The following is a 15,934-nucleotide window of genomic DNA, read 5'->3' as shown; positions in this document are numbered from 1 at the left end:
GGGGTGCTGCCCCTATTGTGCCACCTGCAGTGGTACCAGTTGTACAGCCGGTAGAATTCGAATGTATGGGAGTCGTTGTTTGAGCGATTCAGGAAACAATAGCCCCCAATCTTTGAGGGAGGACCTCATCCACTGAAGGCTGAACAATGGATGACCATGATTACAACTATCTTGGACTTCGTGAGGGTAGAGGGGCATGAAAGAGTGGCATGTGCCACATATATGTTGAGAGAGGATGCCCGTATTTGGTGGGAAGTGGCATCACAGACTAGAGATGTTACTGCTTCGACTTGGGAAGGATTCAAGGATCTATTCAGTCAGAAGTACTATAATGTTGCCATTAGGGCAGTGAAGGTAAATGAGTTTGTGGGATTGGTTTAGGGCAGTATAAAAGTTACAGAATATGCCCTGAAGTTTGATAGACTGGCAAAGTTTGTACCAGATCTTATGCTTACTGATGCAGCTAGGCAGGACAGATTTATCAGAGGGCTTAATCCTATGATAGCCCGAGATGTGAGGATTACAACAGTTCCTAGGGGGACAAATTATGCCCAGACTGTTGAGAAGGCTCTTACCGCTGAGGAAGCGGAGAATAAGATATGGAGAGAGAGTGAAGCGAGGCGGGAGGGCCACAGGGCGGTGCCTCCTCAAGTATTTAGGGCAATGTTCGCCCACCAGCTCCTTAGTTGTTCGCGGCTGTCATTGGGGCAATGTAGGAGGTTTCTAATTAACTAATACAATGATTTGCTTAATGCTCTCAACGAAATCACCAACCTATTGACGTTGTTTTTTGTCAAATGAAATTTGAAGAGCACTAAACAGTATTTCAGAAAAGAAGAAAAGAACAGTAGAACTTTTACGTTGTTCAGCAGTTAAAATTTTCCTAGTGCACGAGTCAATATTATTAATCTTATCATTCTCTCAAAGTTTTCTCAGAGGAAATTGATAGAGTATTCTCAGTACCAATATTTGCGTGAATACAAATGAAAATTACCAAGCTATTTATAAGCCTGATTGGGAGAACATCTTCCCTTGATTCTGTGAAGTTACAACCAATTATTCCAATCTGAAACAAATGTAAGTAAATACATTAAATACATAATATCCCATGATAATTGAGATTTAATTATCAGATAACAACAAATCCCTAAGGAATAGGGATCTCCTAACTATTGTTGTGTGTAAAACGCGTTGCTGACCTCGTACGCAAGGTTAACGTGCTTTTGAGATCGACCAATACTTTGAGCTCACTATTCTAGTCAGCCTCCTCCTCAGCTAATGGTTTCATCAAACTTAATCTTTAGAGATCAAATGCCCTCGAGCCTACAACGAAGGTTCGAATAACACTAATATGCGTCGGAGAAGATTCTTTCTTTTCGAGCTTGAAACTAAAGCTTGACCTTTAAACTTGTGCTCAATTTCCAACAACAACAGGTGAGGAACTATGCATATTTATACAAGTGTTCAGCCACAGCTTTTTATATTTGAGCTTACGCTTTACGAGCCTACATTTCGAGGCTCATTTATTCATCCTCAAAATTTGGGTGTAACAACCAGTTTTCCTTGCAAAAAATTGCGATGGCAAAAGATTGAGTTAGTAAAAGTAACTAACATTTCCCGGTGCAATCATAAACTTTTGCCGATACATTGTAATGCCGACAAAAGGTAGAATTCTGCCGGCAAAATTTTACACCGAGAAAAGTGGTGACCATTGCCGACGTTTTTTACCCTGCCAAAAAGGTTAACTTGTCGACGTGATGTTGCGTCGGCAAAGGCTATGACTTTTGCTTATGCTGGCGAAAGTGTTTTTCACTATTTCGTGGAAACATTTTTTCTCGACGTGTCCTTTTTTTTGCCAGAGCATTTTTGTTCCAATAAAATATACCTTTGGCGGTGCAGTTCAGTTTGCGCTGGGAATAGTCCTATTAAGGGCGAACTTTCGTCGTCAGCCTTTGCCGGTGCGCAAACGCGTTGACAAAGGCCAAAGAACTTTTGTCGGAAAAAAAAGGGGACTTTTGTCGGAGCAAAAACTCACAGGAAAAAGCTCTATTTTTTGGTTGTGGATGTTAGTTTTAATTGATTTTTTTAATCTTGGTATTTTTTGATATCTACATGTTTAAAAGATTTAAGGCCTTAAATTTTTGATGTAGAACACAAAAATCAATCATGAGTGCTTTAATGAATGCTTCAATAGATGTTGGTTTCTTTTTTATCTTTGTTTTCGGATGATCATGAGTAGAGAGAAGGAGAAAAGAGAGAAATAGAGAAGATTTGTGTGTGAGCGAGAAGAGCTTCTGGCCGTGGGGAGGTGGTGGTTGTGGGGAGGGGCTGCCATGGTAGAGAGAGATAGTTTGAGAGAAAGAGAGGGGAGTTTAATGAAAGGGGCACTACTATCAAAATTTTACAAAATGAAATATATTTGAGATGCGTTTACTATTGGCATATGAGTGAAATATAGTATACTATCATCATACACTATGAAATTTCCCTTTATTATTCCCTGAAAAGAAAATGGTAGGAAAGAAAGGTGAAATACCTGTAGCTGGTTATGATACATAGTATATCAACAAAGTTTGTTCATTGTTATTCTATGTTGTTGGGAAAATTTTATGGAGGTCATGTGTCCCAAAGCTAGAAGTCTTCACTAGTTTGGAACCTCACGAGCTTTCAATTCTCATTCACAATTAGAAGGAGAATTGCGAGATGATACCCCTTAAACGACCTTGTCACAAACTTTCCATATGGAGGCCTGGGAGAAGGCTGTTGTCCCTCTAAGCAAAAAGGGACTCGCCTCCCTCCATGAAAAAGATGGTCACACAAGTGAGAAGGATATTAGATCCTATAAAGAACACAGTGAGACAATTGGCCAAATCTTTGAGATCATGCTGACACTGTGTAGGGTGTATGACCACTACGACCACTACCCCGTCTTGTAGATCTGTGTCAGGACCACAACTCGACTACCAATACCTGTGTAGGAATACAACTGGATCATGGTGTCAGATAAAGCAAAAGACATTTGTATCTTTGTAGTTTTCTTCTGCATAAAGTAAATGATATTTGTGTAATTTTATAAGCGTAAAAAACCACATAAAAGGGAGACGTATAACTCTCAGGAAAAATTATCTACTAAAATATCACACCACCACTTAAATAGAGTAATGATATGTGTACTAAAATTATTTATCAAAATATTACACCAACTAAAGTGAAAGTTTCATTTAACCAATTAAATTTATTTTAGACAGGACTCACTATTTTAAAAAACAGTGACATGTCATTTAGTATAATATTTTGATGCATAATTTTAGTCCACGTAACATTATTCATTTTTTTTAATTGAAGTTTACTATTTTGTTTCTCTTCCCTTCCCTTTCCCTAACTCCGTTTACATTTTATTTTTATCTTCTGCTATAAATTCTCTAACATTATTTTTAAATACTTAATCAGTTTGTTAACAATTTTTGGACGTTAACCTATATATGTTTACCAATATTTATATATATAACAATAAAAGTATTATATATGTTTTATATTTAGATTATTTTTTATTAATTTTACATGTTAATTAAACATTTTAGTTTAAATATTTGAATCAATAGAAGCGAAACTGGTCATATAGTTGCTTTATCATAACTTAAGTCCTTATCTAAAACATTTGACATTAAATTTTTTGGTCATCAGCCGCAGGTATTTGGCTATTAATGGGTCCAATTATTTGTAATTTATTAAATATTGAAAAAATCATTAAAATTCATTTTAAGCATCTAAAAAATCTAAAACCAGTTAAAACAAAATCTTATAAATATACTTTTAAAATAATTGATATTATTTTACATAATATTTAGCATTCGCCCCGCCACCCCCCCTCCCTCCCTCCTAACACGTGGTGTAACCAATTTCTTTTTTCACCCTTTAACTTTTATTTCTATATGTTTAAAAAAAATTGTTTAAGAGTCTCGATTTTTAACGAGATTGCGCATTCTCCACTCAAATAAATAAATTACATAAATATATACGGATTGTCAACCTTTTCATAATAATTTGTATTTCTAATAGGTTCGAATCAATGCGAATGGTATTTGTATATGCAAGCGGACAACACCAATTCAATTTCATAAAAAAACAAAAACAACCATTTCATAATTTATTTCATATAAGATAAAGAAGTTTGGTACATATATGTATATTGTGCATATTCTCAAACACAAAACAGAAAATATCTCGATCTCGAGGGTAATAGACCACCACACGTATGGCGCAAGCAATCTATTGTACCCTTTATTATAGCCAAAAACAGATGCAACTCAAAACACAGTTCTCATCAGATTAACAACGACTCGTAGAAAGAGAGACAGCCACACGATTAGATATATAATCTTAATCTTAATGATGGGGTCCATCGACATGGCAACACTTGTAACTGACGTAAGTCTCCATCACCCGAGGGCATTCTGGGCATTTCATGGTAGTTGGGACTTTTCCGGCAGAGGTAGGGACATCAAGACGGCAACAGTGGCGGACAGTTTGAGTGACCTTGGTATAATACTCTTTGAAAGCCACTTCGAAGCCCTTCACCTTAATGACTTCCTTCCACAGTTCAAAGCCCTCGACCACCTTCAGGAGGGCCGAGCCATGGCCAGTGGTCACCACCGAAGACCCTTTGCTCAGAACAGCCCAGGCAGTCTCGTTCTTGTAAGAAAGAAGTTTTTGGATCTCTAGAGCCACCGGGTCAACGTCCTTGTTTGCCTTGGTGAAGAACAAGCTCTCTATTCCACTCCAGAACCTCCCTAGAATGCCATGGTCTTCTCCTCCTTTGGCTGTCTTTCCCACGCAAAATAGTTCGATGTTGATCTTTGCTTCTTTGATGAAGGGATCGTTCACAAGGGCAGTGACTTTCTTGGTGAACGATTGGATCAAATCGTTGTCCTTTCCTCCATAGAAGAAGATATACTTCTCCTCTTTCACCTGTTCATGATTGATCAACAATAATTATTAAAATAAATTCACATTAATTATTCCACCAACTGTTTGACATGTCAATATGTAGTATCAACTCAACTCTAGTTACATACACAGATTATGTCAAAAAGATTACAAAATATGTAACATTTTTATGATAATGTTACTGGAGTATGGACTACCATATTGAAGTGTAAAATTAACAATCACGAGGAACTCCATTAATTACTAATTAATTTTTAGACGGAGACCTATAATTCTTGTCATAGTATCGTGATACAATTTTCTAGCATATATTCAATCCACACCGATCTAAAAAGTAAACCTACTTTAAAATTGCTTGAGATCTACATAATGCGATAAAACAGTTGAAATCTGTATAGTACCAAAATATACTTGGATAAAATAAAATAAGTAGTCTCAAGAAAAAACCACTTGTGATCAGCTGATTGATCCGCGAAGAGTCAAAGGGATATTGGATTATGGGAAAAAAGAATAAGCCAGCTGATAAAAGACTACTTTTGATCAAGTGACCGGTGAATATGGTGTCTAAAAATATAGAGCTAATGATAAGAACATCCGTAATCCACTAATGATCAATTGAGTTTTAGATGTATCTCGTGGGTCTTGTGACGTGCCATCCACAAATTAAAAATAAAAAAAAATATTTAACCTTTTTGTTTTAGGTGAGTAAATAATGTGGTGGCAGTAGTGATATTGAAAGAAATTGATAAACTTTACCCAAGTCTCGATAGTTGGGTGGATGTTGTTGACAACAGGACCAATCCATTGATATTCTCTGTCAATGGTTTTTTCAACTTCCTTGTTGAAAGGAAAGGCCTTGAGACCCCAAACGCGAATAAGATGAAATGCATTGAGGTTCTCCACCTTTCCTTGTGGGTTGGTCACCACCAACATAGGCTTGCCCTGGAAGTTCCAATCTTCCTTGATGAACTTGATCCCTGCAATCGGACTAAATAGCTGCAAACTGTACCATGGCATCTTTGACCTCAGAATCTCATACTTCTTCTTCAGCTCCTCTGTCCACTGCTCCACAATGGGAATCCAAACGATTGTGTAGTTCGTTTCTTTCTTTGTAATTATGTCGTAAGTTGGTTTGAGGATTGTGATGTCGTCGTCTGTGATGTCAAGGCTTGAAAAGAACATCAACACTGTCTTTCTCCTTAGTACTTCAATAGTCACCTGTTATTAATATATATAAGAAAAATATACTAAACAAAGTGAAAGATCTATATATATATATATATAGGAACAGAAAATTACCGCTTTGTTTGTGGAACCATTAATAAGTGGCAGCACGTTGTTCTTGCCAAAGATCAAGGCCTTGAAAATCTCCATGATTTCAGTTGGGGTTCGCATGATTTTTTTTGTTTTTCTGTAAGTCTCAGCCTCCTCTGTTTCAAGTACAAAATGAAATTAGTTAAGGAATCCTCGTGTATGGATAAGAATAAGAAAAAAAAATTCAAGAGTGAGCTATGTATACCAAGCTGTTTTCTACAGATAGTGAGCTGCATATTAAGCTGGTTGAGAATGTAGTGGATTTTTTGAGCATATGGGGACAAATCATGAGGCCTATCTGGTCTCTTCCAACACATTATAATAAGCAAAAAATAGGTTAAACTTAGACGAGTAGAGAGTGATTTATTATTTATAAAATTAGTGTTGAGTTTTTGAGCTACTCACTCATCACTGATGAGAATGGAAACCTTAGTAGCACAAGCAGTAATAGTTAGAATAGACCAATAAACATCGACAGGCAAATGCTCCAAGGCAGTGGTCAAGCCAGGAATGTCTTTATGGTCATAAACAGAGAGCTTCTCAAACTCATCGAAGATTGCTATGACTCGCATTGTGGTTTTGATGAGATTGCTAAGCTCAAGAATAGCTTGGCGACGTTTTGGAAGCTCAGATGGCTTGATGAGAGTAGGCACTCTTTTGAGAATGGCTAACTGTTTGGCCAATGGATCCGACTGGTATAGCTGAGCCAGAAGCCAGAAATCTCCGAACTCGAAGGCGAAAGCCGCCAGTGCTAACACTGCCTTTGCTTCCCAGGAATAGTTTGATAGCTTGTTCAGAATCGCCAGTGTTGTTTTGTGAGCTGTTTCCTCTCCCGGAGCCTTGCAACATAGCTGCAAATTCACACATATTCATGTCTATTATTCTAAGAAATATATCAAGCTAGTGATATAAAGATGTATGTATGCATGTATGTATACCTCGCTATTGATCGATTTTAGGGTGCACAACGGTACATTGAAGTTAGCTTTTGCAGGGGTTCTGTCTTCTATGTTCTCCAGATGAACTTGGCTTCCCTGCAAAACCAGTCACCAAGTTTTTAACTTTTTTTGAATTATATCAAATTTTATATGTCTTAACTTTTTAACATAATTAGTTTTATATATATTCAACTTTTTTCGATTTTCCACATAAATTTTAATTTCTTTGTTACTTAATTCATCATTAATTAAATTTTCAAAACAATATAGCTATATGATGATATTACCTGAACAAGCTTTTCAATGGATTGAGTTGCACGAGTAAGAATATTCTCGACGATGACGAAAAGTGAGTCTTCGTCGAAGGTGTCATCGGCGTGGACATGAGTAGCGTAGATGAGGTCAGTGATCTTCTTATCGGACATGGAGAACAAGCTGATGACCTCGCCTTCGATGTGTTGTTTCCCATTGGAAACGACAGTCTCCACTTTGGAAACGACATTTTGAGCTAGGCTCAACATTTTCAAGATGAAAGGACAGAGACTGAGAGAGTTAAGTGATTTGAGAAGAGAACGAATAATTAAGCTATAGAATTTAGAGAGATGACCAAGTCTTTAAACAATAACCCTTGATGAGTTGGTTTTGTATTTGAGAAGAGAAATGTACATGCATATTTATAGCCCTTGAATTTACCTCACTGTAGGACCATCTCTTCTTAATTATTTTTTGTCGTGAAACACGTAAAGGTAAAAGTTGTGGTGGAAAAATTTACATCGCAAAAGGAAATTAAAAAGGAAAAAGTACTCTTAAACGAAGAAAATAAATCAAGATTTCTTGATGGGATTCTTGAAGGTTGAGATAGCTATGGTAGGTTGGCGTGGGCTGCTTCCATTGGACTCTTTTTTTTTTTTGGGTCCTTAAAGTTAGAAAAAGAAAAAAATAGTAACGAGCTTATTAATTACTCTTGTTTCATCCTCTTTAACTATACTATTGCTATAGTGAATTTATTTATTTATATAGTTCTCTTTCTGTAAATGGGGGTATATTTTTATAAGAGTTGGATTCATGGTGCTTTGTGTTAGGAAATAGGATATAGCACGGGTAGGCCTAGTCATTTTGTTGTAACAGTTTTGTGTATACCTCTGCCATCCTAATCATTGGAAAATTATAGGGACCACTTTTCTATGAGAATATTCCCTTTATTGTTTTGATTTGCTGTGCCTTTAGTGTGTGCGTGTGAGGTGAGGGAATGTAGTCTAGAACATTCTGCTCAATGTTTTCTGTAATCCATATATATCAATGCATGACATCAGCTAACATTTGAGTTGAGTTTTACCATTTCGTGAGCCTTATTATTTCAAAGTTGGTATCAGAGCCAATGTCGACCGGAGGAGACCAAACACCGCCAGCAAGTGGCGGCTCTGCCGTAGCTGGAAGCATCGACACTCACCCGTAGATTTCCATGACTACTCAACCTCTGCCTCCGAACAATGTTGTGCCTCATTTTGGGAGCACCTTAAACCAGCCATTTGCCCTTAAGATTGACCGCAACAATTTCAGTTTGTTGAAAAACATGGTGTCGGCCATCGTTTGCGGGCACAGACTGGACGGCTACTTGAAAGGCACCAGAGTGAAACCACGAGAATTCATCTCAACAACCCCTGCCAGTGACAATGGCGACTCCACGGAGAAACAAATGAACCCCGAATTCGACGAGTGGATCGTGAACGATCAACTTCTGCTAGGCTGCCTTTACGGCTCCATGGAAGGAATTGCAAGTGAAGTTATGGGATGCGATTAATCTGCCTCTCTCTGGCGTGCACTTGAGGCGCTGTATGGAGCACATTCCAAGTTAAAGATGGACGAGTTTCGCACCAAAATCCAAACCGCTCGAAAGGGCTCTCTCACCATGCCTGACTACCTCAGACAAAAATGGCAATGGGCTGATGTCCTCACCCTTGCAAGTGATCCCTACCCTGAACCTCAACTTGTATCTAACGTTTTATCTGGTGTTGATGTAGATTATCTGCCCATTATCGTCCTTATTGAAGCTAGACAATTCACGAGTTCGCAAGAACTCCAAGATATTCTCCTGAGTTACGATTCCAAAATGGTACGCCTCAATGACTTGTTTGGTTCAACCAAACTCCTAAATGGCTTGACCAATCCTATCGTTAACCTAGCCACCAAGCCCAACCATCCAGGACCAAGTCGTGGACCTGGTTCCAACATGTATGGTAACAACAATAGAGGCGGACATGGGGGTAACAGAGGTGGAGTTCGATTGCATGGCCGAGGAGGTGGAAGCAGTGGTTCTAAACCAACTTGCCAAGTCTGTGGCAAGTATGGTCATTCAGCAGCTTTTTGTTAACATGCTTGATGAAACCTACATGGGCTCAGTCCTAGGGAGCAGCAACAATCAAGGCAAGACCTCACAAAATCCTTCAGCATTTGTGGCTACACCTGATATGTTGGACCATGATGCTTGGTATGCAGATAGTGGAGCTAGTAATCACATCAATGCTGAAAGTGGAAAAATGAAGTCCAAGATGGATTATAATGGTAAGGAGCATCTCACTGTGGCAGATGGAAACAAACTAACCATCTCTCATATTGGTAGTGGTAAATTGAAAACAAACTCTTTTGTCCATTCTCTGTTGTTGAATGAAGTTTTACATGTTCCTAAGGTCACTAAGAATCTTATTAGCATATCAAAACTAACTTCAGACAATAATGTTTTTGTTGAATTTTTCTCTGATTATTGTTTTGTGAAGGACAAGGCAACCAAGAAGGTGGTGCTCCAAGGGAAACTTAAAGATGGCCTCTATCAATTCACTCTACCAAAAAGCCAATCAGCTTCATCTTACAAATCCAAGCCGAGACCTTCATTTCAGTCCTGTTTTGTGTCTAAGTCTTGTTCTAGTTTTTTTACCGAGTCAAAGTCTGATGTAACTCAACCAGTGGTTGAGAGGTCTTCTTTTTCAATCAAGGAGAAATGGCACAAAAGGCTTGGCCATCCATCCAATCGAGTCCTAGGAATAGCTTTGATTCAAATCAATGTAAGAAACATAAGTAATAAAGAAGAATTTTTTTGTGATGCATGTCAACTTGGAAAGTCTCACTCTCTTCCTTTTAATACTAATCATAATCGGTCCAATTTTCCTCTTGAACTTATACACACTAATGTTTGGGGACCAACTCCAGTCATGTCAAACACTAATTTCTGATTCTACATCCATTTTGTAGATGATTATAGTCACTATACTTGGATTTACCCTCTGCGAGCCAAGTCTGAAGCATTAATTGCTTTTGTTCAATTTAAATCCCTTACTGAAAACCAGTTTGACAAGCGGATCAAGAAGCTTCAAACAGATTGGGGTGGTGAATATCAAGCATTCACCAATCTTGTCACAGAAAAGGGAATAGGTTTTCAACACTCTTGTCCTCACACTTCTGCTCAAAATGGAAGAGCAGAACGAAAGCATAGACACATCGTAGAGATGGGTCTCACTCTGTTGGCTCAAGCTGGAATTCCACAAAAATATTGGTGGGATGTTTTCCAAACATCAGTCTATCTCATAAATAGGCTTCCTACTCCTGTTTTAAACAATAATCACCCTTTGAAATATTACATTCCAAACTACCTGATTATAAATTCATCAAAGTTTTCGGTTCCAGTTGCTATCCATGCCTTAGGCCTTACCAAACACATAAGTTTGAGTATCACTCCACTAAATGTGTGAATCTTGGTTATAGTGAATATCACAAAGGATATAAGTGCCTTAGTAGTACTGGCAGATTGTATATTTCCCGAAATGTAGTCTTCAATGAACAAGAGTTCCCATTCAAGTCACGTTTTCTAAACACACATTATCCTGAACATCAGATTTCTGTCCATGTTCCCTTCTGGTCTGCTTCCTTTCACCATAACAGGTCATTTCCAACCAGTCCAATTGATAGTACTCATCCAGGGAATACCAGGACACCACCTGACTTGAAACCATCATTTTCACTCGACAATCAGGTAGATTCAACTAACCATATTGTTTCTGGTTTTGATATGACTAATAACACTCCTAATACTTCCTCTAGCTCCAAAGTTTCATCTACAACATCTTCTCAAAGCCACCCTGCAGAACACCTTCAAGCAGATTGTGAACTTGAGCAACCGGGAACACACATAGATGAACATGCCTCTATTCATCCCATGGTCACCTGATCCAAAGCAAGGATCTTCAAACCAAAAGTTTACTCGATCCAATCACAGTGGGAACCTATAAGTGAGGAACCATATTCAGTAGAGGAAGCCTTATCACATTATGGATGGAAATGAGCTATGATGGATGAGTATGAAGCACTAGTTAAGAATGGAACTTGGCAATTAGTTCCAAAGACACCACAAATGAACATTGTTGGAAACAGATGGGTTTTCAAGGTCAAAAGAAACTCAGATGGAACTTTTTAGAGATATAAAGCACGGCTCATGGCGAAAGGGTACAACCAAAGACCAGGACTCAACTTCGGTGAGACATACAGTCCAGTTATTAAGGCATCTACTGTTTGAATAGTCCTTACAATAGCAATAGCAAAAGAGTGGGATGTGAGGGAACTGGACATCAATAATGCATTCTTAAATGGACATCTAGAGAAAGAAGTTTTTATAAACCAGCCGCAAGGTTTTGAGGACAAAAACAGACCTGAGTTTGTGTGTAAACTGATAAAATCTCTCTATGGTCTAAGACAAGCACCTAGAGCTTAGTTTGACAAATTGAAAGAAACTTTGGTTGGATGGAACTTTAAGAACTCCAAGGCAGATTCGTCTTTGTTCATTTACAAGACCTCATCATTAATCATCCTAGTTCTTATATATGTCGACAATATCATAGTAACTGGAAACAATGATGTAAAGCTGAAGTAACTTACTGAGAAGTTGAACAAAATATTTGCTCTAAAAGACCTAGGCTCTCTTCATTACTTTCTGGGAGTGGAAGTAAAAAGAGATGAAACAAGGATGTATTTATCTCAACCTAAGTACATTGAAGAGCTACTACAGAGAACAGGAATGTTGCATTTGAAATCCTGTCCCACACCAATGATAGTAGGGAAAATGCTCTCAATCACAGATGGAGACCACTATCAAATCCCACTAAATACTGAAGCATCATAGGAGGGCTACAATATCTTACGCATACCAGGACAGACATTTGCTACACTGTTAACAAACTGAGCCAATTTCTCAAGACTCCCACTACAGTTCACTGGAGTGCCGCAAAGCGAGTCTTGAGGTACCTCAAGGGCACTCCTCATCATGGCTTACACATCAAACATTGCCACAGGCTCATGCTGACAAGTTATTCAGACGCATACTGGGCCTGTTGTCCTGACGATAGGCGTTCAATTGGAGGCTACTGTGTCTTCCTAGATGACTCATTAGTTTCCTGGTCATCCAAGAAACAAGCAGTGGTTTCCTGCTCAAGTACAGAATCAGAATACAGATCATTAGCAAAGGTGGCTGTTGAGATCTCATGGATTCAATCCTTGTTGCACGAACTCAGTTTTCCTTTACCCTCAATACTGATACCTTGGTGTGATAACATGGGTTCCAGCGCCTTAGCCTCCAATCCTGTTTACCACGAGAGAACCAAACACATCGAATTGGATGTGCATTTCATCAGAGATAAAGTATTGGATCGATCGCTGGAAATCCGCTATGTTCCATCTCAAGACCAAATCGCGGATTGTCTCACCAAAAGCTTAACTCACACTCATTTCAATTTCCTAATAAACAAACTTGGAGTGGTTCGAACCCCACTCAGTTTGAGGGGGGATGTTAGGAAACAGGATATACCAGGGGTAGGCCTAGTCATTTTGTTGTAACGATTTTGTGTACACCTCTGCCATCCTAATCATTGGCAAATTATAGGGACTACTTTTCTGTTAGAATATTCCCTTTATTGTTTTGATTTGCTGTACCTTTAGTGTGTGCGTGTGAGGTGAGGGAATGCAGTCTAGAACATTCTGCTCAATGTATTCTGTAATCCATATATATTAATGCATGACACCAGCTAACATTTGAGCTGAGTTTTACCATTTCGCGAGCCTTATTATTTCAAAGTCTTTGAATGGTCGACAATTGTTTTTTACTATGTGAACTCAGCTTTATTTTTATTGGTTTTATGCGTGGCAATTTATTTATTTATTTTTTGGTGGATCAAATGTGAAAAAGCTCTTCAAATGGAATGGAAGAGTTATAATACAAACCAAATATTTACTTAGGAGGAGTCTCTAGTGCACTTCAAAAAAATCGCACATCGGTGCATCTCTTAGTGTTTTTGGTTTCAAAAATACTTTTTGGCTATTTTTTTTCTTATAACGGCGTGCAATGTATTTATTTAGAATATCTGCAAATTTTTATAAAATTTCGAATAATTTATAGTGCCGAAAATAAGGCTCAAACCGGTTATCTTCTACATCCATAAGAAAAAAATAGTCACATATGCAACAAATTATATTAACTTTCTTTTCTACATTATAAATTATTCAGAATTTTCAAGAAAAAATGCAGAATGCTCTAAATAACTATAATATACACCATCATAAAAAAAAATTGTGCTGAAAATACTTCCCAAGCCAAAAACTAGAGAGGGTACATCGATGTGCCCCTTATTATGAGGGTGTATAGGAGAACTACCATATCTCTTCTATATAATAATTGTGTAGATAACGAAATTTTTTTGTTTTAACGGTTTTTTATTTTTTTAGTATTAACTTTAACGGAATTTTCTTATATTTAAGAGAATATTCTTATATTTTACGGTAGTTTTTAAACACTTAAATTTAAATAAAATAAAATAAATTAAAATTGGATATTTTAGAGATATTTTACAATAATAATTATTTAAAAATAATAAATAATTAAACAAATTAAAATATGATATTTTTGAGATAGTTTACAATGATAATTATTTAAAAATAATAAATAATTAAACAAATTAAAATATGATATTTTTTTAGATATTTTACAATGATAATTATTTAAGAATAATAAAATCATATAATTTATAACTTAAATAAAATTTAATTAAACTTAAACTCACTTATTATAAAATATCATATTAAACATATAATATAATCCACTGTCAATTAGCAACAAATTATTTAAAAAAAAACTAGCAATAAACTTAAATTTAAAATCTACATATAATTTTTAATATTACATTAAACATATACTATATAATTTCTTGTTGTCACTCCCAAATTTAAAAACTAAAATAAACATAAACTTAAACAAAAATAAATAAATTATTTAATTAAAATATGATATTTATTTAAAATTTATATAAAATTAATATAAATTTTAAAAAAATAATTAATAAATTTTATAAATAAAATTAAACAAACGTGCTTATTTTACGTTGGTTGTATCTAGTATATATAAATAAACATTTAAATTTATATATGGATGTGAAAAAGTGCTTATCTCGAAATGAAGAATTATACCAACGAATATTTTGTATAAATATCAAATGTCACCAAATCAAATAAAAAAAGCGTAACTTAATGCAATACTAACCATGATCCTCTTGATAAAATAATAAATAAAAACATAATTAACCACTTGACACTATTCTTTATATTTATTAAAGAAAAAAAAACAATTATACATTTTTTATAATTTCAAGAGATGCGAAAGGAAAAGATAAATAAAGCTAGGGGTTACAGTTATGATTATAGCACAAATAATTATGACTAATATGATGTGTTACCCAAATAAATATGTTTCTATTGTGCAAATTCGTACTAGTGCATCTCTTATGTGTTTTTGGTGTAATTTTTTTTTCTTGAACACGTAGATTGTGGTTATTTAAAGTATTTTACAAATTTATAAATACTTTTGTTAATATAAATTATTCAAAATTTTTAAAAATTTGTAGATTGCTATAAATAATTACAAGTAATCATAAAAAAAAAAAAATGCTAAAAAATATTCTTGAACCGAAAACAAAAAAGAGTGGACCAATGTACCTCTTTCTTAGTGGTGCACCGTGCACCACAAAATTTTCTAATAAAGATATACATGTATATATATCACAAATTTTTATTTAACAAACACACGTGAAACGTGGATTTTGGAATCAAGTTAGTCTTACTTTATTTGTTGTCATCCACTCATGTATATGTTAATTTCCTTAGTTTGATAATTTCTTTAATCTTAACTTGAGTACCCTCTCCTCCAAAAAGTAAAAATAATCTTCAACGTGTTTACAAGGTGACCAGAAATCCTGCCTTCATTTATGGTCACAAAACACATCAACAACAATGACAGAAATAAAATCACAACCACAATAATGGTCAGGAAGTAGTTTAATAATATACTAAACCAAAATCGGTCCAAATTAATAAACCAAAAACTATGTGTTCGAATCATTCACTCTAGCTTGACTATCATGTATTTATATTAGGAAAAATTACAAACATAACCTTAAATCTCAAAAAAAAAAAAATTGAAATATACATACTATAGTACTGCAATCATATATATTAGTATAATATCATTTATATGACTATATATTTACCCATTTGTGAGTGATGAAACTAAAACATTAAAATTAATAATTGCAATGCCTTGTCATATTATTTCGGCTATATATAATGAATGGAGAATGTATACATATATAATATAGTTCAATGAAAGAATGTTTCATTTGATGTTCGTATCGATATTTTTGAAAAAT

At 35.8% G+C, this 15,934-nt stretch overlaps 1 protein-coding gene across 1 annotated transcript; it reads right to left on the bottom strand.

Annotated features, from left to right (window-relative positions):
- Positions 1 to 4,113: 4,113 nt before the first annotated feature.
- LOC133819057 (protein SIEVE ELEMENT OCCLUSION B-like) lies at positions 4,114 to 7,847 on the bottom strand. The gene is made up of 7 exons (XM_062252213.1): positions 7,487 to 7,847; positions 7,200 to 7,295; positions 6,667 to 7,112; positions 6,467 to 6,564; positions 6,247 to 6,377; positions 5,704 to 6,165; positions 4,114 to 4,968 (listed from the first exon to the last, which is right to left on the bottom strand). The coding sequence occupies exons 1-7, from the start codon at positions 7,718 to 7,720 to the stop codon at positions 4,387 to 4,389; spliced, it is 2,049 nt and encodes a 682-aa protein (XP_062108197.1). The 5' UTR covers positions 7,721 to 7,847; the 3' UTR covers positions 4,114 to 4,386.
- Positions 7,848 to 15,934: the final 8,087 nt, after the last annotated feature.

The sequence above is a fragment of the Humulus lupulus genome, chromosome 2 (genome assembly GCF_963169125.1).
Source record: "Humulus lupulus chromosome 2, drHumLupu1.1, whole genome shotgun sequence".
Classification (NCBI taxonomy): Eukaryota; Viridiplantae; Streptophyta; class Magnoliopsida; order Rosales; family Cannabaceae; genus Humulus; species Humulus lupulus.
Note: the sequence above shows the minus strand (reverse complement) of the source record. Positions and strands in the feature narration are given on the sequence as shown.